The following is a 27,090-nucleotide window of genomic DNA, read 5'->3' as shown; positions in this document are numbered from 1 at the left end:
GAATCTGGGTTGAACGTGATCTGTCGGGGTCCACCCTATGTTCCCCAGGTTCTATGTTCCCCACAGGTTAACCTGCATTAGTTTTACTGAGGTTAGGGTTATAGGGTTAGGGTTAGGGGTAGGTTTAGGTGGTAAGAAAGTGGGGAACATAGAACCTGGGGAACATAGAACCTGGGGAACATATTTACGGTCCCGATCTGTCGAGCTGCCTCTATTGTTGTAATTGTGGACATCCTTGACTTTTTGGAAGTATTTTAGTGGTGTAGTGTGTCTTGTACACTAGGGACCAGGCCTATAGCCTCGTAAACCGCCCTCTTCCGGAAACCATAACCTTCTGGAATCCTCCTGGATAACAGAAGTTGGTCCTTTACAAGGCTAGACCAGGCCCATTGCAAGATGCTGTAGTCTACTCTGTCAGCTACTTTGAGCCACCCTGTGCTTGAAAAATCGAACCTCTGTTCGAAGTGGAGCTGTGTGTGTGTGTGTGTGTGTGTGTGTGTGTGTGTGTGTGTGTGTGTGTGTGGGTGTCTGGCCTGGCCTGAACAACAGCGCCCTCGTGTGGTCACAAAAGGTCCTGTAGGCTACAGACAGACAGACAGACAGACAGACACACAGACACGGCCACACACACGGCCACGTATAGGGAGCTTGTGTTCCACACAGCTCCAAAAATTATTAGCAGTAAGGTGAGCCCAAAAAGGAAGGTTAATTAAGCAAGAGTCTGCAGGACCCTATATGTTTTGGGCTATTTGGAGACTTGTTTTTAGGGCCTTTGAGGCATTATGCTAGGGGATAAGAAGAATGTCCTTTTTCATCCAGCGCTCATGAAAAGGTTTATACCGGTAGTTGATACTTCAGACAATTTGTGAGAATAGAACATTTGAAATGGTTTCTGTTTCAAATGTTTATTGGATCACATCACATAATCATTATGCGTTATGATAATGCCTTGTAGTATTGCCCTGTTACTTTTGTTTGCCCCTTGCACTCAATTGCTTGCTCCAACATCCTCTGTGCAGGCTATATTTATTTTAACAAATAATTATCACTTATACCGCGTTTAATGTGGTTAATAAATGTCTGCATCATGCATGCAGCACACGACACCACAGCCACACACATAAACAACAGTTTTTTCATCCCTACTGGAATATTCAATCAGTTAGAAGAGGCGAGTCTGGATTCCACCAAGTCTACTGGCAGGGACCGCGGTCACGTGACCAGAAACGTCAACGATTAAATGGCAGCCTCCTGTTTTGTAAATGAACACAAGGTACCGTTGGTAAAAGAAGGGTGTTTTTAACGAAAGAATTGCATTTCAAAAGGTAATAGCGGTTACTTGTATGTATCACTTTACACCCATTGTGCATGTAAGGCGACTTGTTTAGTTTGGTAAAGTGTGTAGTTCTTCGCGATCGAGGCTCCGAGAGCGAGCAACGGGATGTTGACTGTTGTCTAGCTCTGGTCCATAGCGTTAGGAGTTCTCCTTAACGCTATGTCATGGATGTTCCCTTGCGCCCACAGGAAAGGATGCGCACCCTCGTTTGTAGTAAATATACAAAATGCAGTTTCGCTACTCACCAAAAACAAAGACGGCTTTTAGCAGTTGAAAGCCTAGTTTCCTTAGTGGGGACACTCTGAGCCCCCCAACTCACGTCTAAAATACATCTTTTAGACAGAAAAGAAAATATTCCACCGGAAGGCAAAATCTGGTCAATGGAGTTTTCTATTGGCAAGATCTGTAGAGGGCGCTGTGGAGTAGCTAAAACATCCGCTGAAATGTTTTCTTTTCTGGACAAAAATGTATTTTAGACGTGAGGTGGGGGGCTCCGAGTGTTGCCACTGAGGAAAGTAGACTTTCAACATATTAGAATCGTCTTTGTTTTGGTGAGTAGCGAAATTGTACTTTTTATTTTTACTACAGACGACAGGCCAGCCTGGGCTACCGCGGCTGTGAGCGCAAGGGCTCAGCTAGATAGGGAAACGTTTCAGTCCACGCCTGCTATTTCTGTATTATTTGCTCCATCGATGCTATTCATTTATTTACGAATAACCTTTATACATGGTCTATGAAACTCGATAAAAATCGTATACTAACACATCCACATATAAAACTGCGAACCAATTAATTAATTATCTATGAATTGCCGAACACACAGCCAGAGCTGGGGAGTGGGTAGCGATATTTTGATTGAACAAACTACCCATCATCGTACACACTACACAGTGCGGTACGGTAGGTCTGCCTATCTCATTATGGACTAACTTTTAATGTACATGATTCTTCATAATTTTATTTAATACTGAATGGCAGCAGGCCAGGCTGGTAACATGATGTAAACAATAATAATAGCATGCCGAGAGCGAACCAATGGTCATCCATGTGATGACGGTCACGTGATGGTGGCTCTGATGATAGTTATAACACAAATACAGTGGTTAATCTCAATTCATCAATTCAATTTCAATTCAAAGGAGCTTTATTGGCACGAGAATGGCAAAGCAATAAGTGTCAAAATATATTTAAAAATCTGTTTAAGAAAAGTATTTGAAATGAAAAAGGTTGTTAATCAATCTCTGGGGTAGCCCTGAATACATGACTCTCATATACATGAGAGTCATGCTCGAACTTTAACATGAGGACCAGTGGGTAATCGAGCCCTCAACGGTTTGCGCTAGGAACATCAGATTTCAAAAATAAAGTGCTTACCCAAGCCAACTCTGCTAACGATTTGACGCCGCACAACGTTCATTACACGCCGCTCCCCGGTTGTTAAGTAAAAAGCATTTTTGTCCGAAATTATTTTGTTTTCCATTGGACATCCGGGTCATTTCCTCGCTAGCCCTGAACCAGGGCTAGCGAGGAAATGACCCGGATGTCCAATGGAAAACCAATGGAAAACAAAATAATTTCGGACAAAAATGCTTTTTACTTAACAACCGGGGAGCGGCGTGTAATGAACGTTGTGCGGCGTCAAATCGTTAGCAGAGTTGGCTTGGGTAAGCACTTTATTTTTGAAATCTGATGTTCCTAGCGCAAACCGTTGAGGGCTCGATTACCCACTGGTCCTCATGTTAAAGTTCGAGCATGACTCTCATGTATATGAGAGTCATGTATTCAGGGCTATCTCTGGGGTATAACAATGGGTGGATGTATGGACAGCTTGATAAATAATGTTACTGTATTAATATTATTTAAGCTTTAGAGTAGATTAAAGCAATTTTACTACAAACTAGATTTAGCGTAAATATGGACAGGGTGGGACACAATTGACTTTAGCCTACTTGCAGAAGTAATTCTTTAATGTTTAACCACAGATCTCAGACTTTATGTAATCAGCCTTTTGAGACAGGTTAAAGATCCACTTTTCTAGGGTGTGACTTTGAACTCTAAGACAGGTAGGCATTCTAGGCAACAGTCACTGTTCATTAACAGTTGATTGATGTCAACATGGGCTCCCTAGAGACAGGTAATCTTTTTATAATTGTTAGTTTTTTTTAGAATCATACTGAGATTATTTGGTTGAAATTGGTGATTTGAAGTTGTTGTTGTTATTACCAGATTGCAATTTTGCAAGTCTGAACCAAGTTTTACACTTTAGACTCATTCACTATTTAAGTTGACCCTAGTCAGCATTGTAGTATTGTCTACTAAGGCTTATAGCTGCAATTTGTAGCTTATTTTAATTAATACTACCCTGTTAATTTTAACCATTGCAGATTAGAGTAAATTAATTGATACAATATAACTACCGGTATATTTATATTTCTTCCAAACTTCGTTCCACCATCTGAAGCTTTAATAAAATGTAAATACATGTTCAGGTAGGTGACAACATTTCTGCCAATAAGAGAGTAGCCATTTATCAGTTTAATCAGTTTAACCTGTAACAACAGCCATAACATCAGGCGCGGTAGCATAATTGAAAGCGGAGTTGGTTAGCTTGGAATTTATTTATGAAGAAATGATCTTTCCTCCTTCCTTGTGCACTGCTTTCCAAGTGTCTTTTCTTTTTCAAAATGAATCAGACGTGCATCTCTCTCTTTCTCTGTCTCCCTTTCTCAGTGTCAAAACAGTGGGAGTCGCTCTCCATTCCGACATGTCGCCACTCCGAAATTGACTTCTTATTGTTGGAGTGGCGACACTCCCATAGGGGTTAAGTTTAGGGTAAGGGTTAGAGATAGGGTTGGTGTCGGAATGGAGACATGTCGGAAAGGAGACATGTCGGAGTGGCGGGATGTAACCCAAAACAGTGCACCCCTCCCTCTTTGGTTCCTGGAATGTGACGTTCTTGGCAGCTCGGCTTGCAATTGACCAGTGGCATAATGGAATATAGTCCACTCCACTACAAGGACTAAGCACATTGGCACTCTTGGTGCATTATAACGTCCCGCTAATAATAATAATAATAAAGTGGAAAGAAAAAGAAAACCCTCCCTTCACATCCTGTGGCCCCCCACCCAACTGTGCTCACACACAGACACACACTGGCAAATCATGTGCATGCTGCACTCACACCACTATATGCTTCGCATCGCACCCACAATTACACCCCCAGAATGAAACGTTGTCTTTCTTCATCCAGACAACACCATGTCTCCAAAGATCACAGTGGAGCTGCTCAGACGGCTTCGCCAGGTGATGAAGAATGGAAAATACTTCGCTGAGCCCATCCAGGCCTACATTGTTCCATCTGGGGATGCACATCAGGTTTAGTAACATATGTCTCTCACACACATCCATATGTCAGGGTGGGAGAGAACTCTACAACAGTGGTTCCCAAACGTCCTCCCAGTGTTTGGGAACCAGTGCTCTTCAACATAATTCTTAATGCTGAAAAGGAAACCAAGAAAATGGGCGATTGCCCTTGGCAGTACATTTTGCTTCCATAGATTCCATAACAACATTGCTAGCGCAATTTCCGATCAGGTCAGAGTATTGGCCCTGCATTTTAGCTGTGTATTTTGCCTAATACTTTTGCTCAAATCGTTCATGTCCATGTCAACTAACATGAGGACAAGAATTGCGTTGAGCTTTGGCGGCTTTCTAAGCCAGGGGAGGAGGAGGATGCCGGTTGGGTTTGCGCTGACAGCTATATCACAACCTCGGCCAGAGAGCCTGGATCTATTCTAGATCATACATGGGCAACTGGCGGCCCGGGGGCCACCATGCGGCCCCCACCTTTATTTAATGCGGCCCGCAGGTTAATACCGGAATACTGAATATATTATTGATTTCAGCTGTTACAATACTAAATATGACCTGCTTTAATTCCGTCAGTCTATATTGGTAGCTTAATGACTAGTATAGTAGTATTAAAATGTTTTTTTCCAATGTATTTGTATTTAAGTATATAAAGTTAACAAGAGTATATACTTAAATTCCAATTAAGAAATAACAAAAAAGAATTCAGGATTCCAGTTCAAAAGAAGCAAAAATAGCCGATCTACAAGCTCAAAACGCATCTACAAGCTCAAAAGACATCGCAGCGCGATGCGTTTTGAGCTTGTAGATCTGCTATTTTTGCTTCTATTGTATGTGATACTACAATGACAAAGTAGGATGTAGCAATATGCAATGTGGCCCTCTGGAGTGAAGGTGGACATATAGTGGCCCTCACCATCATCAAAGTTGCCCACTCCTGATCTAGATGAAGCTCGTTTCAAGGCTAAGCGAGGGCCAGTTTGAAGCCAGCAATCTCGAGACAACAGTCACAATGTATTGTTATTGGCTGATAAACAGCTACCCACATATGCGCATTTCACAAAATGGTAAACTATTCTCTGCTTAGCTACAAAAAGGCGGACGCATTTTGCACCGCAGTCTCATAGGTCAAGTTCTCATAGGTTTAAATGTAAAAAGTTGGACAGTGTGAATGTGCGTGGGCTACTTTCCAGCTTATTGTCTGTATTATATGGTTTATTATGCTGCTGCTTGTGCATATCCTCAGTCACCTCTGATCAGCAAACACTACTGAAGTGTTTGTCTGAAGTTTAGAATAAATTAGACCCTTTGCCGATGATCATTTATCGCATTTCCCCTCCTCTTCATCTACAAAGCGTGACGTGTGAAGAGCAGCAGATGAAGTAATTAAGAACCAATCAAGCTTTGACCACTCAAAGCTGATTATTAATGACACTATTTTTTTTCTCTCCCTCTCTATCCCATCTCCCTATCTCAGAGTGAATACATTGCACCATGTGACTGCAGACGTGAATTCATCTGTGGATTCAATGGCTCTGCAGGTGTGTACTGTGTGTGTGTGTGTGTGTGCCAGTGGTGTGATATGGATTTTAGAAGTGGTTCCCCTCTAAATTCATGATGTCACATGCACGTCATGTGCGCGCGCACGTGCACACGCATGTGTGCATGCATGCCTGCCGCTCGGTGCTAATACTGTATAACACAACATTTTTTATCTTAATTGTATTTCTTATTTAGTTACATTGTTAATTTGTTGTTTTTATTTCAATTAGAAGTTTCAATTAATGTATTTTCCTTTAGGTTTTATATAAAATAACTTTACATAGACTTTATAGACTCACCCACACACAGTAAAGTCTGCTAGCTCCTTTCGGAGCCTCTCCTGAGTCCCTCCGCTATGCAGCTCTGACAAAATGAGTGATTTAAAAACTCATGACATGAAGAGTGAGGAGCTGCATAGCGGAGGGAGAGGTTCCGAAAGGAGCTAAAAGTCTGCAAAGAATGCTAGGCGAGCGTAGGCTATGCTGGCCGCATATACAAGTGTAAATGAGCCTGCCTACCAGAGTATTGATATGCAAAGCAGACAGGTAGGGGATTGAAGTGTTGACCGAGCCGTCGAGCCGCCACACAACTTGACGACGTTCGTGCACGCGCGTTTGCGTGCATGTCGGGCGCGCGTGCGTAGAGTGCATCTCTCCACTCCGACATGTCTCCTTTCTGACATGTCTCCATTCCGACACTAACCCTATCTCTAACCCTAACCCTAAACCTTAGGCCTATGGGAGTGTCGCCACTCCGACAATAAGAAGTCAATTTCGGAGTGGCGACATGTCTGAATGGAGAGAGCCTCCCGCGTGCGTACAGCTTGATAAGTGTGGGCTCGCCGAGCCCAACCGAGCCCACGGCATCTCACCCCTGGTGTGTGATCATGCAAACCTGTTTGCTTGTTTGTTTGTGTATGAATGCATGTGCATGTGCCTGTACACAACTGTGGGCCCAAGTAAAACACATGGGGCGATATCACATTCTCACAATGTGAAGATAGACATTATCTGTTCCTAAAGGATTCTGACCAGTCAAGTCAGTCATCATGAAATTAGCACTCAGAAAAAAGCTTGAGGAGAAACGTCTGTTTCATTGAGTGAGGCCGGGCGTTTATATCTGAAGGCACTGGGCAAGTTTTACACACTTCTGAAGAGCAATAATGATCAGAGGAGGTCAAGAACTTGGAAGAAAAAAATAAAATCGCAGATCTACAAGCTATGTGTTGTATCGTGAACTTGTAGATCAGCTATTTGGTGCATTTTTGGAATACATTTTAATTGGTTTACCTGTCAACTCCTCTCAACTGTGTGGAACAATTGGCCAAATAAAACCAGTCCAGCAACTAGCCCCCTTGTCATGTAAAATAATGAAGCAACAATACACAAGAGGGAATGTTATACTGTCAGATATTAGCAGTGGGTTGGCCTCGTGCCATAGATCATTACACCAATGTCATTATCTCATGGACTGTGTCCAAAATCACTCCCTGCATAGGGAGTAGTGAATGTGTGAATTATTTCGGACACAGGCATGGTATACTGTATATAGCATGACCTCAAGTGAATTACAGTATTGCTTTTATACCACAGTTTCATCATTATCATTTAAACTTTAAGGTGGAGGCAGCAGTTGCTAGGTTACAGGCAGGGTAAACATGGTGGGTGAGTTCGGAGTTCTATATCGAGAAGGGATGTTGGCACGTTAGAATATCTCTCAGCCAATTCAAGTGCAAGTTCGGAACTGAGTTGTTTTAAGGGAGCTTTCTAACTCCCAGCTATTTGGACAGGTTGCCGTAAAAAGTGAGTTCCCTGCAGTGGTTGTGTGTGCTCTCCTCTAGGGACGGCCATTGTGACAGAGCAGCATGCAGCCATGTGGACCGATGGACGCTACTTTCTTCAGGCCAGTCAGCAGATGGACAACAACTGGACCCTCATGAAGATGGGTAAAGTTCAAGTCTTGTTCACCCCGTAACCACATGAACCCTAGGGCTCCTGCCTTTTCTAGGCATGTCACAATCTGCAAACATTCAGCGAAAATGGCAGATCTACAAGCTCACAAGGCATTGTGTTGTGAGCTGTGTTGAAGTGGTTCAACACACCATTGCTTACTAAGCAATACTGCTAAGCAGTATTGCTTAGTATCATCTGTATCCCATTTCTTTGTCAAAAATATTAATGCCCCACAATTTTTCAGAATAGTTTGAATACAAACAAAACTGATTCCTTAATGGTGTGGCTTGCAGATATCGATAGAAAACTATATGCATTTAATTCCACAGCTACTTCCACAGCTCCAGTCCACTGATGATCACTTATTCCAATAGTACCTGCAAGGCTGCTCTGTATCTAGTGGCTCCTTTTAAAACCCAGCAGAGTTGAACCCTGGCTCAATGAATAAACTCAAGCTCTTAAAAGAGAATGCAGAAGCGCAACCTTTAAACTACAAGTTTTTGTTTGAAATACTTACAGATCTTATGAGAACCTATAATGCAGCTGTTAAGCATCCAACAACCATCAAAATGAAAGAACTGTTTAAAACCATTCAAATGTTGTCATGCCTGCTTCTCCTGACCATTTTTAATTTGTAACTTTCTTTACTAGGACATTTTATTTGATCAACTCACATGGCCAACACCCAATCTCTTTTAATTGGTTCAGAATGGTTTGCCCTTTAACACTTTGCTGTCCGAAATAGAATGGTTGTTGGTAGATTAGCCGTGAAATTTCTATTATTATATTATGATCTGAACCGCATTCATTTTACCAGACATCCAGCGCTATATCACGTGGTCTTCATCCCCCATTACCATTCCGCGATCCCCCGTTGTTTTACTCACCCCAGTTCCCAGTGAAATTCTCAATCTGCATTGGCTTAGAGTGGGAGATTCGGCTGACGCATCATGTCCCCGTGCGTTTCGCGTGCGCGATCCGTTCACGTAAATGTCCCCTCAAATAATCCACGTGTGACTCAAGAGTAGAACTGAAAAGTATCGCTAGCATAGCCACCAGCACGGCTGCAGTAGAAGCACTCGTGTACAGACAGTAACCGAATGGGGGAAGGTGCCTTGGAGAAGGAAAGGGCCATGACATCACTTCTGCTTCATGTCAGACCAGCCATGAGCTATCAATGCACGAGTGGTGACTAGGGAAGGTTAGACGATCGCCGATTTTCGGATGAAAATCATTTATTTCGGTAAATACGGGAAAGTACGGGAAAAGACGATTGGCTGCCCCTCCCCCCCTAGGAAGTCCGATATGGTACGGTTTTAATATTAAGGGGCTCCCCGTGGCTTGGAAAGGGTTAACTGTGTCCAAATTACATTTCTGATTTGCTTTCTCCTTATGTGCAGACACGCATTTTGAGATCAAATTTGATCAAAACAATCTACCATTTTTTGTATCTGTCTTCTGTTGTTTCTCCATGTGTATTTAGCTTTCGTTTGCTAAAGTAACAACACACTCTCACAAAACTATAAATGCCATGTCTCGTGTGATTTCTGTGTGACACATTGTCGCAGAAGTATAAATTACTGTATAATGTTTGTCACATCTAGGATTGAAGGAGACTCCAACTCAGGAGGACTGGCTGATCAGTATCCTGCCTGAGAACTCCAAAGTTGGCGTGGACCCCTGGATCATCGCTGCTGGTGGGTAGCAACCCCCAAACCCTCCCAGAACAGTTCCTACTACACCATTATTCATACACTTACAGCTCTGAAGAATGACACCACAAATAATACACACGCTTACACACTGTTACAGTACATATTTGCATTGCAAATACATACTATATTACAGGGGTCTTCAACAGGGGGTGTAGAGTTACTACAAGGGGTCCTCCAAATCGTCCAATCCTTTTTATATTAAACAACTTGAACCCTAGTGTCATATTCTGAGAACTGTAGACAAAAATAGCCGATCTACAAGCTCACAACGCCTTGCGCTGCGAGGCGTTGTGAGCTTGTAGATCGGCTATTTTTGGTAAAGAGGTTTGGTGTAGAGGGGAAAAGGAGCAGACAAAGTACTAAGTATTGATGGTTCAAGTGGTTAAATATCTGAAAACACAAATTGACATGAATCCAAAATACACTGATGATTGTGCTGTCAAACAATGAAACTACATGGAATCTATGAAAAGGTTGTGGGGGGTCCCTGCTTCATCTCTCTCTCAACTAAGGGGTCCTTGGCCTGAAAACGTTGAAGACCCCTGCTGTATTAGACGGATATAACAGAGAGTCTCTTCTTTTAACTTTATTGTGTGCTTATTTCAGACCAGTGGAAGAACATGTCCAAGGCCCTGAGCAGTGCAGGTCACTCTCTGGTTGCAATGCAGGATAACCTGATAGATGTTGTATGGGAGGACCGCCCTGCCAGACCCAGTACACAGCTCATCACCTTGGGATTGGACTATACCGGTTAGTGTGTATCTTAGCGCATTTATGCTACTTATTCAGATGGATTTGTTTTATATGAGATACTTTAATGGTTTCCTGTTGAAATAAGCTTAGTCTTTTCATGGATCTCCTTTTAGTAGACCTTGTACCAGTGAACTGTACCGTCATGAATCTGTACATTTTCCTATGCAAACTTCTAATAAAGCCTTCAATCAATCAATCAATCAATTGTCGTGTCCCGCCTCACCTGTGAATTCTACACCTTGTGCAAATTGTAGTCACTTTTTGTTTCTTCCTTTCTCACAGAGACATACAGTAAGAGAAATGTACAGCTTTTTTTCTTTTCTTTTTTTCCCCATGAAATGCAGAGTTTATTTTATTTTATGTAAATAACAGTAATTTACAAATTAACCCCTTAAAATTGGGAAAGCACCTGTCATTTTAGAATTGGCTATTCAAAAATAGCAGATGTATAAGCTCACAGCATGTCACTTCATGCCGCACTGTGAGCTTGTACATCTGCTAATTCTGAACATATTTTTGAAAAATCTTGAAACTGTTGAATCTTACATATAGTAATTGGAGAAGGGCTCCATGGAGTCACAATGGCTTATGCTCCCTATTCCCAGCAAACCACTAATCCTAGAGGTTCCACGCTTGGCATATGTACTGATAAGTACTCTGGCAACGTTATAGGCACATTTGCCACCATGCTATGTACTTACATCGTATACAATTAATATAAAACATCATTTTTTATACAGGCATATATTTTAGCCACCTCTTGCTAGGACCACCTTTTCTGCCACTAGAGGGCGGAAAAGGACTGTGCAGCCAGGGGCCATTCAGGTCAACACAAGCCCAGAACATCTCACACACACACACACGCACACGCACACGCACACGCGCACACACACACACACACACACACACACACACACACACACACACACACACACACAGACTGTCCATGTTTGCATATTTTCTCTTTGTCATTTAAATATTATAGTGACTGTGACAGTGGTGTCAAGTGAATCTAACAGTTTATTTGACATTTATTATTTACATCACATTTTAATTTTATTTATTTTATACAAAATGGCAAAATAGATTTTTATGCCTGTTGACAGGCAAGGTTGATTCTATAGGCTATTTAGGTGTATTATATATCTTAGACCTATATAGGCTAATAGCCTACATATCTATTTTGTATAGCCTAATGTTAAAACAATATAGGCCTACAATAGTGTTCATTTTACAATACTGTTCAATACTGCACCAAAGAATGTAGTATCGGGACATAGATTAATTAATTATTTGGGCGCACCTGATTCCAATAGCTCTGTATTTATGTGATTACTATGGAGTGCATAGGATAGCCGTGTGTAGGTTTGACATGTACTGTAACACCACTGTCACAGTCACTATAATATTTAAATGACAAAGAGATAATATGCAAACATGGACAGTCTGACAGCAGAATTGAGGGTAGGTGAAATGGCTCAGACAGGTAGGTGAAAAGACTCTCCTCCAAGGCGAAAATGCCAGGCGAAAGGACCAAATGCGTGTAGGCGAATATGTTATAGGCGAATATGCCTGACACCCTAAAAAAGACTAACTCACTTTCAGACAGCCCAGACCGGGTGGGGAGGTGGGGCCACGGCCGCTTAAGGGACTGGAGGAGGTTGTGTTATTATTTAGGTGGCGTAGAAAATTACTGTAACTATATATATATATTTTACCATTAGTGTCCATGTGTGCCTTTTTGTTAATGATAAATCTTGGATATTATCTCACTACCTTAATCAGAATACGTACCAGCCAGTCTGTCCGCATTTCTGCTAACTCTGCGTCCGACTGTCCGTTGTTCAATTGTGTAAAAAACATAATACAAAAATGCCTCGCTGATCATCTACTTTTCCTGTGGCTGGGCAGGTGGCGCAGGGCTGGCCCTAGGTGGCTGTCTGGGGCCCCACGCAGTCAGGGCCGTGTTTGGTTGTAGGCCATTCCCTTTAACTGGCCAATAGGGATATGTGGGCACTTGGAGAGGTGGCCACCTACACAACTGGGCACTAGGGACATAAAGGGGAGCACACACTGAACGCGGCCAGCTGCGCAGCGTCGCATCGCGGTATCGACGCACGTGAAGTGCCGCGCGGTAACCCCAACTGGATGCGGCGCGCTGCCACACAGCACATCCATTTCCCCCGGTGGGGAGAAGCATGGGAGAACATGTTCAACGCTCGGCAACGCTGGACAAATAGAACAGTGGCGTATCGGCACGGCAGACGAGGCGTTCCGCGCCGCCTCCGCTTCCAGCGTGTGTCCCCCTTAAGCCCCCGCAGGGGGCTTTTTTCTAGTAATTTATAATTACGAAAAAGTTTGAGAACTCCTGATTTAGAAGGCCTTTGTAGAATCTGCCTCAGTTCCTAATGGGTTTTAACACATTAAACGCCCACGTGGTTTTGACGTTTTAATTTGCTGGTGCCCATGGCAACGCGTCATTTTACCTACCGGCGAGAGTACTGGCGAGAAAAGTAATCTGAGTAAATGTAATCCGAGTATGTCCTGTTTATTTCGCGAAAATCTTTTCTTTCAGTCAGGACCGTTTTTTATCAATTCTAAGCCACAGTGTTTGTGTTAGGGCAGGTAGAAGAGGCTGCCGTTTTGAGAAAAAAATGAAAAAAGGAAGAGAATCCGGAGAAAACAGCATTTTTGTGCAGCCGCTAAACAGGAAGTCAACGAGACAGACAGCACGTCCGGGTGACGTAATTTCACGCTGCATGTTGGGAAATGGAGTTTGTTTCATCACCGCGGTAGCCAAGTGCAGTAGCTACAGTATAGTTTACTGTACAACGCATCGAACGCGTCGTGGGCACACGTAAACATCAAAGAGATTGGCGCGTGGGCACCACGTGGGCGTCCGATGTGTTAAGGTGCTTTGGGTAAAGACACCCATTACTTTGCAAACACTGTGACTTTTCCCCACAGGTATGTCTTGGCAAGACAAGATCACAGCCCTCCGAGCCAAGATGACAGAAAGGAAGATCAGCTGGTTTGTTGCCACAGCCCTGGACGACATTGCATGTACGGTTACCCGCTGATCCTCTGACATTCCTGATGTTGAATTTTATGAAAGAATATACAAAGAAAAGTTAGCTGAAACCACTGGCTTTAGCTTTAAGGCGTTACCTAAACTCCATGGTTATTATGCCATGGCTCTGTATGACGCGACCTGTTTAGAATGGGGTCTGTCTGTGTGTGAGTCCAGGTCTAATCTCTCAAACTGCTGGATCATCAGTATCAAATTTCTCGTGCATGCTGCCAGGAAGTATCTCACTGCAAGGAAGTATCTCATTGTAATCGCAGAGTTTTGCCCCATATATTGTGAATATGTCTTTAAATGTTTAACTTACCTTTTATGATGGTTTATTATCACTGGTGGTCAGATTGTGCATGGAGCAATACGTCACAGATGAAGTTACTATCAAAACCTCCACCGGCTGTCAGTCTGTCCGTCACGTCACGCCACACTTTTGCCCTACTCATACTGTATCTCCGCCAGGGGATTTTTGAAAAACACATTTTTGGACACTGCTCCTACAGATGTTGCCCTAAAATCACGCTAAGCGGTAGATAGTATGTCTACTCTAGAGTCATGTTATCAACATGGATCTGTCCCATTTAGTGCCACCATCAGGGGGATTTTTGAAAAACACATTTTTGGACACTGCGCCTACAGATTTTCCCTAAAATCACGCAAAGCAGTACACAGTATGTCTAAAGTCATGTCATCAACATGGATCTGTCCCATTTCCCATATTCCCTCCTGATTGCCTACGACTGCCTTCTAAAGTTTATGTATGCGACCTGATGGTTGCTTATCTCCCGATTAGGGAGTCTTACTGGTGACTGACGTCATAGACTGGCCTGGTCCAGAATCCACATGAGAGCCACACCGTCATTAGGTCCTTTGTATAAGTCAATGTTGATATCTGATCACGATCCAAGGACCCCAGGGTGCAAGGGAACGTCTGATCACGATCCAAGGACCCCAGGGTGCAAGGGTGTCTCTCGAAATGCCCGTCTAAGCACCTTGTTAACATGGATTAATGAGCACTTGTGCCTGATTGGTTAACTTGAGTGCTAAGAGTGTTGGAACAATGGCGGTTTTGATTGCCATCAGGTCACATTTGGACAAGAGGGTTCCATTTTGGGTTTACCTTGAGGGGGACCCATGTAGGATGAGTGGGTGGTTGGTGGTCTATTAATAGCAGTGATATCCTATACCAATGAGTTTTTTTCAGGTTTGACATTAAGCATTTGTAAATAGAATGGTTTTCACAAAACGGTGTACACTTTTCCACTGCACCCAAAATAAATGTAAAGATTTCATAGCAAATTGAGTCCCAACACAAACGTTTTGTATCATAATGAAAGGACAAAGCATGTGGACACTTAAATCACCAGGCATTACCTTTTTTATTTCTTTTTAAAAATGCACAAAAATAAAATGATATAACATATTTGAATATTGCATTTTTCTTTCCCCAGGGCTTTTCAACCTCCGTGGCTCAGACATCGAGTATAACCCTGTGTTCTTTGCATACGCTATTGTGGGGTTGAGCACAATAAGGTAAAATAATATAATGTCGCCTACCATTCTCATCTCATTGTCAAAAGTGTTTTGCTGATTTGTTATGTTTGATCGGTTTTCTTCTTTTTTTCCCTTTCTTTTTACTGTTTTGATTGATCATATTTTGTGTAAAAAAGAAGATATATTGACAGACAGACAGACCTTTATTAATCTCTGAAAATGCAGTATAGATGAAACAAAGATAGATGTACAGTCAGAGAATGAGAGAACAAGTACAGAACTGTAACAATATAATTGTGAAAAGAATACTTGCCAACGAACGTGGTTTATAGGTTGGTGGCTGATGGTGACGTGCTACTTTTTAGTATAATGCACACTATAGACATTTTTTTTTAATGTACTGCCGCAGTGTGTGGTCAAATATCCTGCTCAAGGGCTCCTTGCTGTCAGTTGTATAGCCTGACCGAGGCCACATGTTTCGGTCCGACTCTACAAGCAAAATTCTCTGTTTTAATGTATCCATTTTAGTGATGGGATGATAAGCGATATTATCGTGATAAAAAACACTCATGATAATCGCATCGTGGAGATTACATTTATCGTGATATCGTATTCCGTCATGCACTGGGATCAATTTTGTCATGCACTGGGATCTTTTGTCACAATAATCGTGATATGAAATGTTCATATCGTCCCATCCCTAATCCATTTTGTAACAACGAGAGTGTAGAAACATACTCACTTCAACCAACACTGAGGATTTGACTACATTCTGAATGGGGGACTAACTGAACCCCTTCCATGTGCAGACTGTTTGTGGACCTGAAGAGGCTGGCTGATCCAGCGGCGAGGCTCCACCTGCAGCTGGACTCCCCCAGCAAGCCTGAGCTGAGCATCAAAACGCACCCGTACGAATCCGTCTACGCTGAGCTCCAGGCCATCTGCGCCTCCCTGGGCCCCAAGGAGAAAGTGTGGATCTGTGACAAAGCCAGTTGTGCCCTCACACAAGTTATCCCCAAGGTAAGAGAGAGCGGCTGTGCAAGCACGTTGAGGTGGTGTTTGAATTGCATGCATTGCATTTTTCATAGTACTGTCAGGGTTCCCACGGTCATGAAATTCCTGGAAATATTTTGAAATTAGAAGAATATTTTTCCAGTACTGGAAAAGTTTTGGAATTGATCAAGGGTCCTGGAAGGTCCTGGAAAAAATAACTATGCATTGTCTTTCGTTATTGATTTTGTTAATACTGAAATGACAAATTAAACATTGGCCAAATTGTCAAATATTAGAGGCAGAGATTGTGAAAATAGCAGATCTACATGCTCACAACGCCTCGCAACGCGAGGCGTTGTGAGCATGTAGATCGTCTATTTTCACAATACAACCGTGTTGTACAAAATTCTTCAACTCTCTTCAAATATGATTATTTCGGGGGTCACAGCCTGAAAAGGTTGAGAACCACTGGCATACACTACCTATCTTTGGGCATTGCGCATAGGAATAAGCGACTCGTTATTGAGCTGAATTATTGTTATATAGTCCTGGAAATCGGGTTAAATATTCTGGAAAAGTTTTGGAAATTAATTGTTAAAGATGTACTGTAAATTGGTATTTCTCAAACGTTCAAATTTCAAGGTTTCTCCTTAACTCTGACAGTGTACCAAATGGAACGGTTCCATTTGTACACTGTCAGAGTTACAGACTTGTAAGGGTCAATTTAGACCCCCATAAAGGAGCCTAGAGAGTCCCTACAATCGACTTTGAGAACTACTGCCGTACATTGTTGTATGTTATGTTATTTCTATATCATTTGTTTCTTTTCACAGTGCTGGTTTCTGTGTTTTTCACTAGGTTCTCAAAAACATTCTGCACATGAATAATATTCAGATAATTAGTGCTATTCTTTGTGATATTGATTGACTACTATGGTTTTAGCCCTGTTTAGACCTGTGTGTTACTTGTTTTACATTGTTTACCCAGAAAATCAAGAGCTCATCTATAAACGATAGATAAATGGAAATGTTTTTCTCCTAATCTTTTCTAGATTCACCGCGCTCCTATACCCTACACTCCACTCTGCCTGGCCAAGGCAGTCAAGAATGCCACTGAGATTCAAGGCATGAGAAATGCACACGTAAGAACCTTTGCACGGCCTTAAAACCCGGATCACTCAGCGGATCTGATATCTAATCATTTAGGTTGTGAAATCTCTGTAAACTCTCCTTTGTTATATAAAGTGTCATGACAGTTCCTTATTTCTCTTAACCAACAGATCAAGGATGCAGTTGCCCTTTGCGAACTATTTGCTTGGCTCGAAAAAGAGGTTATTTGGTTTCTTAATACTCACATGTCAACATGTATGGCTGTATCCTTATGGTGACGTTGGCATCATATCAGATCTGTTTCTTCGGTTCATAGATACCAAAAGGCACAGTGACCGAGATTTCCGCTGCTGATAAGGCTGAGGAGTTCCGCAGGTAGAGTTTCCCTTTTCACCGCTTTCACTCGGATATCTAGTTTAACTGGTTCAATCTATTTGAGTTCATCTGGTTCAATCTATTTGAGTTCATCTAAGGTGAACATAACGGGAGCGAATCATTTTCATCAGAAATAGTAACTTCTGTGTCAGATTTTAGAATGTTGAATTAGACATGGGCTGAGGACACTCAGGAATTGTATAATATATAATAGTATTGTATGGTATTGCCTAGCATGTTTTGGCAGGGACTACACTGAAAATATCTAGATGACATACCCAGATTGCCAGTCTTTTGGAGTCATGCCGCCCTCTATTGGTCATGTAAACGTACTGCTGCTTTGAAACACTTTCCTAAAGGATAATGTAATGTGTCTTTTTAGTCAGCAGAAAGATTTTGTCGGCCTCAGTTTCCCCACCATCTCCAGTGTTGGCCCAAATGGAGCAATCATACATTACAGGTCAGTCCATTTACCACCATGTATAATTAACCCATTTAGGCATTGAATTATTGAATGCTTTAATCTACAAGCTTGCAGCGTGGCACTCGGTGCCCGCTGTGAGCTTGTAGATCTGCTATTTTTGAAGAATTATGAAAATGTGTGTCTTTGAATACCTAATTTTTTAAATGAACATTTGTGACTCAAATATTTGCTTCTGGTGGGTCCCCAATACAAAATATTTTGAGATGGCCAAATAAATATAATTCTAGGGGTCCTTGACATGAAAGAGTTTGAGCACCACTGACATAGAAACGTGTTTTTCAGAAAACCTTAGAAGGAGTAGACACTTATAGAATCGGGTCAAAATTCAAATTTTCACGATTTTTCATAAATAGCAGATCTACAAGCTCACAGCGGGCACTCTGTGCCACACTGTGAGCTTGAAAAAAAAAACATCCGGAATCAATGGGGGGTAAATTTACTATTATTTATTTGTTGTCTTAGGAACTTAACTCAAGTCTCCATGACATGAGTAATCAATAGAAAAAAGGTCATTTTGGGGGTGAACTACTCCTTTGATGGGTCAATGAGTGAATGCTCTGTTGAATGTCTGCCTGTTTCCTCTTCTGCAGACCCCTGCCTGAAACCAACAGAACACTGTCCTTGAATGAAGTCTATCTGATAGACTCTGGAGCTCAGTACACGTAAGAAATACATCAGCCATTATACATAAGACTAAAATAAACCATTATGTATTGTAATGTAGACCATTGTCGTCTATCAAAAACATTTTATAAAAGTAGTGTGTTGCAACTTGATCATCCTTTCGTCACAGTGATGGAACCACAGATGTCACCCGTACCATGCACTTTGGAACCCCCTCTGCTTTTGAGAAGGTAACTTACTTCCCGGGAGTGTGCCGTTAAGGTCTAGCTGCAATTTCACTTTACTTTTTTATCAGGTTTATCAGGATATCTGTCACTTTCTATTCAGTCAGTGTAGTGAGTGTATTTCTTCATATTGTTCTAGCCAAGATTTAAGAGACTCAATTTTTAATACTCATTGTTTACTTGTTGTTTACTTTCATTACTTTTCATACTTTGTACTTTATGTCGTTCTATTACAGTATATTCCCCGCCCTCTCATTTGCTGTATATATTATTCTTTCTTTCTTATTTTTTCTTCTATGTGAGAAGTCAAATATGATAGAAGCAATACTCCTCGTTTGTGAACATGTCCATTGGCCCTGTCCAATAAACACATTCTGATTGTGAATTGATGGCATCAACCATGTTTCTAATTGTCCCGTGTGTTTGTGATGTAGGAATGCTTCACCTATGTACTGAAGGGACACATAGCTGTCAGTGCTGCGGTTTTCCCCAATGGAACCAAAGGTACTGTCTGTACTGTTTGTAGTACACTTGCATTCCATTGTTGGATTAAGTCTCGACCGCATTGCATTGTTTCATAGCATTGCTACTGCGACAAGCTGTCGGCACTTTGAAATGCACCTTGTTGAAATACACATGAACGCATGAGTTGTTTTCTGCATAGCAAATCTCACTGTGAACACCGTGTTCAGATGTTTGACCCTAACCCAGCATTTGCCGGGTTACTGTAGGCTCTTCCTCTCTCTCTCACTCTCTCTTCCTCCCTCTCCCTGTCCCTCCCTCCATCTCCCCCTTTCCTATCCCTCTTTCCATCTCCTCTCTCTTTTTCTCTGTCTCACTGATCGAGCTCTGGACTGCCATCACACACAACAGAAACCATTTCCTAACAACGACGACTTGCCCTAACATCAACTGTTGTCCAACAATGCCAATTTGGGCAACGTTGGTACTGTAACAGTTTTGTCCATATTTGGGCAAATTCTGGCTGCAAGCCTGCCCGCCTGCCTGCCCACCCTCTACAGACGCACAACTTGACAGACGCATAGTAGATAAAGTATAATAAGATCTGTTCTCTCTGCCTGCACTTTTCTTCTCACCCATCTCCACAGGTCACTTGTTGGATTCGTTTGCTCGCGCGGCACTGTGGGAGTCGGGACTGGACTACCTGCATGGCACAGGACACGGCGTGGGCTGCTTCCTCAACGTACACGAGGGCCCGTGCGGGATCAGCTACAAGACGTTTGCTGATGAGCCTCTTGAGGCTGGCATGATCGTCAGCGATGGTATGTCCTAACACAGTGTTTCTATTACATATACCCATTACTTATGAGAAAATGGCAAATGGAAACATTATTTTACTTACTTACTTACATTATGTTTAATGATAAAACATTGACAAACGTATGTGAACATGCTGCTCTGTAAAGCTTTAAACCAAATGAAGTACGTATTTTACTGTTACTGAATAGAAAAGAGGCTACTTACTTTTATTTTCAACATATTGACACAAAAACTGGAACTCTGATGTCAGTATTTTCTAGTCAAAATGTTGTTGTCAATTAAAGGGGGTACTTGGATTCAGCAATCAGGAAAAGGGGGTACTGAAGTCCATCAAGTTTGAGAACCACTGTCTTAACACACTGTGCACGGGAATACTACGCACAAATAATCTCAAAATGTCTTAACACACTGTGCACAGGAATACTACGCACAAATAATCTCAAAAGTAGTCTTGAAAAGACAAAATAGTGACCGCACACACAGTAGCCAAAGTGCCAATATTTATTTTAGGACACAGGACATACCATAGACATAGAAAGGTAGACGCCTCCTTCGGCTCTGGTGCATATGCATCGGGGGACCAAGGGTCTTTTTGTACAGAGCCTTTAAGAACAGCTGAGCTGCGCTGCCGCGCAACATCAGGAAATGGATGGATTGGTAAGTCACGGAAAAGACACGTTGTGATTGGCCAGTAGTCACTTTGACTGACTTTGACTTTTTGCACATCGCTCCAATGAACTGCAGAGGCGAATGAGGCATCTAGCTTTTTATATCTGTGGGACATGAAGAAGGCAGTTGGCTGCTGAAACGTTGTTTTTTCTAACCCACATACCACATACCGTACATACTGTACACCTTGCTTGCCAAATGGTGTGCCATGAAACAACGATGGTATGTCCTAACACACTGCCACATATCGTACATACAGTACCGTACACCTTGCTTGCCAAATGGTGTGCCATGGAACAGGGGTGCTTTTCGATTTTGTGACCATCACACATTATTATTGCCATATATACAGGATGACTATAGAAAACTATCAAGTTTTAATTGACTATATGAGTACGGTACTTTGTATGCAAGTAAATGAGTGAGTGTCTATTATTATTATTATTTGATAAAAGCCCATATGTTTTGTTTTTCTAGAACCTGGGTACTATGAAGATGGATCTTTTGGCATAAGAATCGAAAATGTGGTCCTCGTTGTGCCATCTAAATCCAAGGTGAGACACAGACTGATCTGTTTAACTTCAGGATTTATGTTTAATTTACCCGGTTGTATTATGTAATAAAAACAAATCACCATCGGTGAAGCCATGGATATTTGGATGGATGGTCTTATACTGTTTGTGTTACACTTAAGTGGAAGCATCTGATTTGAATATACGGTATGTTGTGTCTTTAACCCATTCAGAACGGGTACACATATTGTGTATCATTATTTTGTGCTTTAACTAATGAAAAATAGCAGATATACAATTGTAGATCTGCTATTTTTGTTTATTATATAAGTGTCTTTTGAATCCATGTTTCTATGTCAGCTATCTGGCTGGCCATCGTCAAAGAAAAGGTCCCTTTCACTTAACTGGAGCTCAGTTAGTCTGTTCTTGAGAGACTACTATGTCAGTGGTTCTCAAACCTTTTCATGTGAAGGACCCCCAAAATGATATTTATTTGGCCACGGACCCTCATCTCAACATATTTAGTTCCAGGGACCACCCAGAAGCAAAATTTGAGTTACAAACGTTCGCTTTGAAAATACATATAGTCAGAGATTTGCACACATTTTCACGACTTTAAAAAAAATAGCAGATCTACAAGCTCGCAGCGCGGCACTCGGTGCCGCGCTGTGAGCTTGTATATCTGCTATTTTTCACTGGTTAAAGCATTCAATAATTCTAGGCCTAAATGGGTTAATTTGTTGAAGTAATCACCTTTAGATTGAACAAGCACTTATAATACTTTTTTCTCTCTCTCTCTCTTCAGTACAATTACAGAAACAGAGGCAGTCTGACATTTGATCCTCTTACCCTGGTCCCCATTCAAGTGAAAATGATGAACACAGATCTGCTCACAAAGAAAGAGGTGAGGCATTTCCACTATTATTTTGTTGAATTGGTATTTAAACGTAATACCACATACATCCAGTACTCAACCGCAATTGTATTTATTTACTTTATTTATTGTACTAAACAGAATCACAGAATTCTAAACAGAATCTTATCTGCATTCTGAGCATCTGTACATAAAATACTCATTTGACCATTGTTGTTGGCAAATACAAACATTTAAAAGCATCAGAAGACCTACAAACATTTTAGTATCAGATGACCTACAGTATATATTGACAATGTTACCTTCTATTGCCATCAGACACACATCACAGTTCTGTAAATGGTTTGCTGTAGGGGTGCAACAATTAATCTTTAATTTCTTTTTTCAAAACTTTTCAAAAATGCAAAGAATTTGCTCGCAAATCGCAATTTCTAGATTGGTTATTTTTTTTATTTTTGCATGGCACCGTTGAAAAACTAAACGGTTGTTCATACTGTCTCCGACGACCAAACGTTTTGTTGGAAAGGTCCGACTTTCCAACCTGCAGCTTTCCAAACTCAAATTCGGGGTAATGATTTTCAGAATTTGCGAGTGATGTCATTTTGTAGTTGAACCGGACCTTTCCAACTAAAAATGTGGTGGTCGGAGACAGTATGGACAGCCCTTAAGTATAAAAAAAGGGCTTAAGTGGTTAGTCAGAGTAATCAATTTAGTTGATCCTAAAATATTCTATTAGCTACATTTCTTACGTGATTCATTGATATACTGTAATGTAGAAAAATATTTTTTGAAGTAAAAAAATAACACTTCAATTATTCAACTAATGTGCTGGCACGTGACGCTCAGTATCGTGTCCAGGGGTCATTGCCATGCTGGCTTGTGGTGGTCATTTTCGTTGAATTTTTGTTTTTGCTACGGACATACAAAATTACTTGACAATAATATTACCAGAAACGCATAAAGAGCTAGCCCTGAATGGCCATAACAGGTCTGTAACTCCGAGAGTGTTCAAATGTAACAAGGCGGTCCTAAAATATTGGAGAACCACTAGTACTATTCAGACTCCTAATATGTCATAGTGTCGTGGTAAATAAGTGTCATACATATCGTCGTTGTCGGGCGGAAACCTTGTATCTCCAAGTTTCAAGTTTGTACGTTTTTTCACCAAGTAAAGCCCTGCTTCATCATACAAGGCTGTCGCACAAAAGTAGTGAAAACAGATCGTCTATTTTCACTAGTTTAGTTCATTTTTAAAATGATAAATACAAAACGAACGGTCTTGGACATAGAAGGTTTACACCCGACGACGACGATATACTGAAGAAAGCCTGACCAAGTCTTGTCCGTGGCCGTATTGATGGTAACAGGAAAAGCCGCCCTGAAACAAAGTCGACCCAAACTCGTTTCCCAACGGGTCTGTGGCCTTAAGCTAGATGCAGAATAGACAAAAATCTAATCTTTGCTTCTGGGGGTCCCTGGAACAAAATATTTTGCGATGGGGGTCCGTGGCCAAATTCATATCATTATGGGGGTCCTTGACATGACAAAGTTTGAGAAACAATGATAAGCAACTTGATGACATCACACCGTTGTACTTTACAATACAAACCCCAAAATCAATCCTCCAGTTCTAGGCAACACAGAAGGGGGGGAACTTTTTTTCTATTTCCACACCACTCCTCTAAGTTATATTAATGACATAGTTCAATATTAAAAATGAGTGGTCTTCCCCTTTAAGGCCACAGACCCGTTGGGAAACGAGTTTGGGTCGACTTTGTTTTAGGTCGACCTTTCATGTATTCATATTGCTGACCCCTGGCTGTGTCCTGCAGTGTGACTGGGTGAACGAGTACCACAGGCAGTGCCGGGAGACGGTGGGAGCGGAGCTGGAGAGGCAGGGTCGGAGGGAGGCCCTGGAGTGGCTGATACGGGAGACCCAGCCAATCGCCTGAAGAGAAACATCAGTGACTGACTCTTTTACCAAAACAATCATGTTGCCTGGGAGAGAACGATCGACGGCTTCTGCAGTGATAATCGTTTGGTTTTCTGGTCGTAACCTTGTCTTTTCACGCTCTGCTTCTTTTGTAAAAGCGCACCATGTCGCCGGTTTTATGAATATACAGTGCATTAATTAAATGAAAAAATCGAAAAACTGTTTAATTGAAATGAATGTGTGAATTGTGTAAATTCTATCAGCCGTGCGTTCCTCTCAAGCCTCTATCATAGTCCAAGGTGAAGAGCTATCACCTCGCCGCGGTGTAGTTTTCTAGCTATCACCTAGACCAGGGTTCCCCAATAGGCAGCCCGCGGGCCGCAAATGGCCCGTGGGGGGCTACTGTCTGGCCGACACCAACCCCAGTAATAACGGTGGTATAATAGCATCAACAACACTAGTATATTGTCGTTGGCAGGTGGAAATCTCGTATCTCCAAATTTGTATGTTCTTTCGCAAATCATACAAGGCCGTCGCACAAAAGTAGTGAAAACAGCAGATCTACAAGCACACAACGCCTAGATCGGCTGTTTTCACTAGTTAAAATATTTTTTTAGTTGCTAAATGCAAAACGAACGGTTTTGGACACACAAGATTTTCAGCCGACAACGACAATATCTGAACTGTCGCTGGACTAGCGGGAACGCCACCATCGCCCCCTGCAGTGTTGTGGCCCTCGGCTTGGTATCCTAGACATAATTCGGCCCTTGGGGAAAACTAATTGGGGAACCCTGTCCCTGACCTAGACTTTGTTATACATTTTTAGGGGATAGCTAGAAAACTACACCGCGGTGAGGTGATACCTCTTCACCTTAGACAATGATAGAGGCTTCAATGTTCCGCTAAAGCTGCATGTAAAATATGGGAGGGTCCAGGATGATGCCGCTGGCAGGGTCTTTGGCGTATTCCCGAATCGACGGCAGCTGCGGAAGTGCTGCCTGGTCCTCCTGGGTACAGGGGACTCTAGTGGTCTCCTCTTCCTCCAGTCCTATGGGCAGGGGGTTGCTGTAGATGTAATAGATTTTGGAATTGTCCCGGGCCCGTTCCGATTTTCTGAAGAGGGCGAAGGGGTTCATGAAGCTGGTGGACCGCCTCACCGCTTTGACGGCCACGGGGCTCACCGGGCCGTCCCGCGTCACTGCACTCTCGTACATGTGAGCTCTCTTCAGTTGCCTGGAACGGAGAAGACGACTCGCTTAGCCACTTTCAACCTGGGTGTCTCTATTTTGGGCAGCATCTTAGTAAAACAAATCGTGAGCGGTGCTATTTATGAGTTATGAGCGAAGCTTGGCCAATGTGACCCTGGGCGTACAAACAGACACCCATCACAGTCCGGACAGACACGGGACAAACGGACCAAGCCAGATGTAAGAGAGGTTGGCACCGCTCAAAATGATCAGATCTACAACCTAGCTGAAACTGTTGATCGCTATTTTCACGATTCATCGTACGCCAAAGTATAGTGAGGCTTAAAGGGATATTTCACTTAGTTTTTTAAAATGTCATCTTGCTAATATCTAATTCTAAACACTGATATGAAGCAACTTAAACCGTCTGGGGTGCTCACAAACGCCTGAGTAGACGTTAAAATGACCCCAAACATGTTTTTCATTTGGTTAATGACATTAATCAACTGAAAGGAACTTAAGACTGTACATACCATAGGTAGAGCTGTTGTTTATGATCTACAGTCTAAACTGACAATTGAAACTCTGTAAACTGAGCTGTCAAGTGTCGAGCAAGAGAATGCCACTTGCTTGCCAACTTCACAACGAAAGGAATTTGAATATTGTTGAATATGCAGACATCAATTGAAACGCTCACTTGTTGCGGTTGTAGCAGACAGTGACACAGTACAGGCCAGTAGAGCAGAGGATACACAATGCCAGGGCAGCGATGACGATGTTAAATACCTTGAACTCTGAGAGAAAACAAGACAGGAGTTCCAATTAGCTGAAACACAGAGTCTGTAAATAATTTGGTTCAAAATAAAAATGAGTAAGTAACAACATCTGGCTATGTATTAAAGTCAGTAACTTCTCATTGCATTCTAAATGTTGGTTTTAAAAGAACATGGTTTTATCCACCTACAGTAAGTGTACTGTAGTTGGATGCTATTCCTTTTCAACTGTTGGCCTGATTTGTCTGTTACTTTTAGAACCTGGAGCAAATATGCCAACTTTTTTAAGCGAATGAAAATAATATCTCAACCAAATATTAATTGCTAGATCAAAAACAAAACATTTAAAACGTGCGTTTCTGTAACAGACCAAACAGAGCTGCGTTCATCTGCTGGTCAGTGGATCCCAGACCTCCAGTTGTGTTCATATAATCCTTTGCTAGCGCTGTGGTGTGGTCCTGTTGATTCCCACTCATGTTGCTGCCATTGGCTTCCAACACCATGAACTGAGACAGCGCTCCAAGTCTCTCTCCCTGGTTTCAATAGAACCCCAGAACCATGCATGGGCGTCACAAGGGGAGGGGGGAGTGGGACTGAGTTACTAGGGCCCAAGGTGGAGGGGCCTTAATTATTTTATACTTTAGCTATTGAAAAATAGCAAATATACAAGCTCACAGAGCCGCACCGAGTGCTGCGCTGCGAGCTTGTAGATGTGCTATTTTTGAAAAGTCGTGAAAATGTGTGCAAATCTTTGAATATTTGTCTTTTTTAAGCAAACATTTGTTACTAAAATATTGCTTCTGGAGTTCCCT

At 42.0% G+C, this 27,090-nt stretch overlaps 1 protein-coding gene across 1 annotated transcript; it reads left to right on the top strand.

Annotated features, from left to right (window-relative positions):
* The first annotated feature begins 1,235 nt into the window (after nt 1-1,235).
* xpnpep1 (X-prolyl aminopeptidase (aminopeptidase P) 1, soluble) lies at nt 1,236-24,717 on the top strand. Its single transcript, XM_080721499.1, has 20 exons — nt 1,236-1,325; nt 4,587-4,711; nt 6,183-6,246; nt 8,088-8,192; nt 9,804-9,896; nt 10,521-10,664; nt 13,635-13,730; nt 15,198-15,279; nt 16,050-16,260; nt 17,285-17,374; nt 17,513-17,563; nt 17,659-17,717; nt 18,100-18,177; nt 18,792-18,863; nt 18,995-19,055; nt 19,484-19,553; nt 20,159-20,332; nt 21,477-21,553; nt 22,317-22,415; nt 24,218-24,717. The coding sequence occupies exons 2-20, from the start codon at nt 4,595-4,597 to the stop codon at nt 24,335-24,337; spliced, it is 1,863 nt and encodes a 620-aa protein (XP_080577625.1). The 5' UTR covers nt 1,236-1,325; nt 4,587-4,594; the 3' UTR covers nt 24,338-24,717.
* Nucleotides 24,718-27,090: the final 2,373 nt, after the last annotated feature.

Source organism: Nannobrachium achirus (genome assembly GCF_963921795.1).
Source record: "Nannobrachium achirus genome assembly, chromosome: 3".
Lineage (NCBI taxonomy): Eukaryota > Metazoa > Chordata > Actinopteri > Myctophiformes > Myctophidae > Nannobrachium > Nannobrachium achirus.
This window is presented reverse-complemented; position numbering and strand designations above follow the sequence as displayed.

Bases quoted from the DNA above. Each gene is read 5' to 3' on its own strand.
- xpnpep1 (XM_080721499.1), top strand. From the start codon at position 4,595: ATGTCTCCAAAGATCACAGTGGAGCTGCTCAGACGGCTTCGCCAGGTG. The intron at 15,280-16,049 runs GTAAAATAATAT...TTCCATGTGCAG, and splicing joins GTGGGGTTGAGCACAATAAG to ACTGTTTGTGGACCTGAAGA. The intron at 17,375-17,512 runs GTAAGAACCTTT...CTTAACCAACAG, and splicing joins AAGGCATGAGAAATGCACAC to ATCAAGGATGCAGTTGCCCT.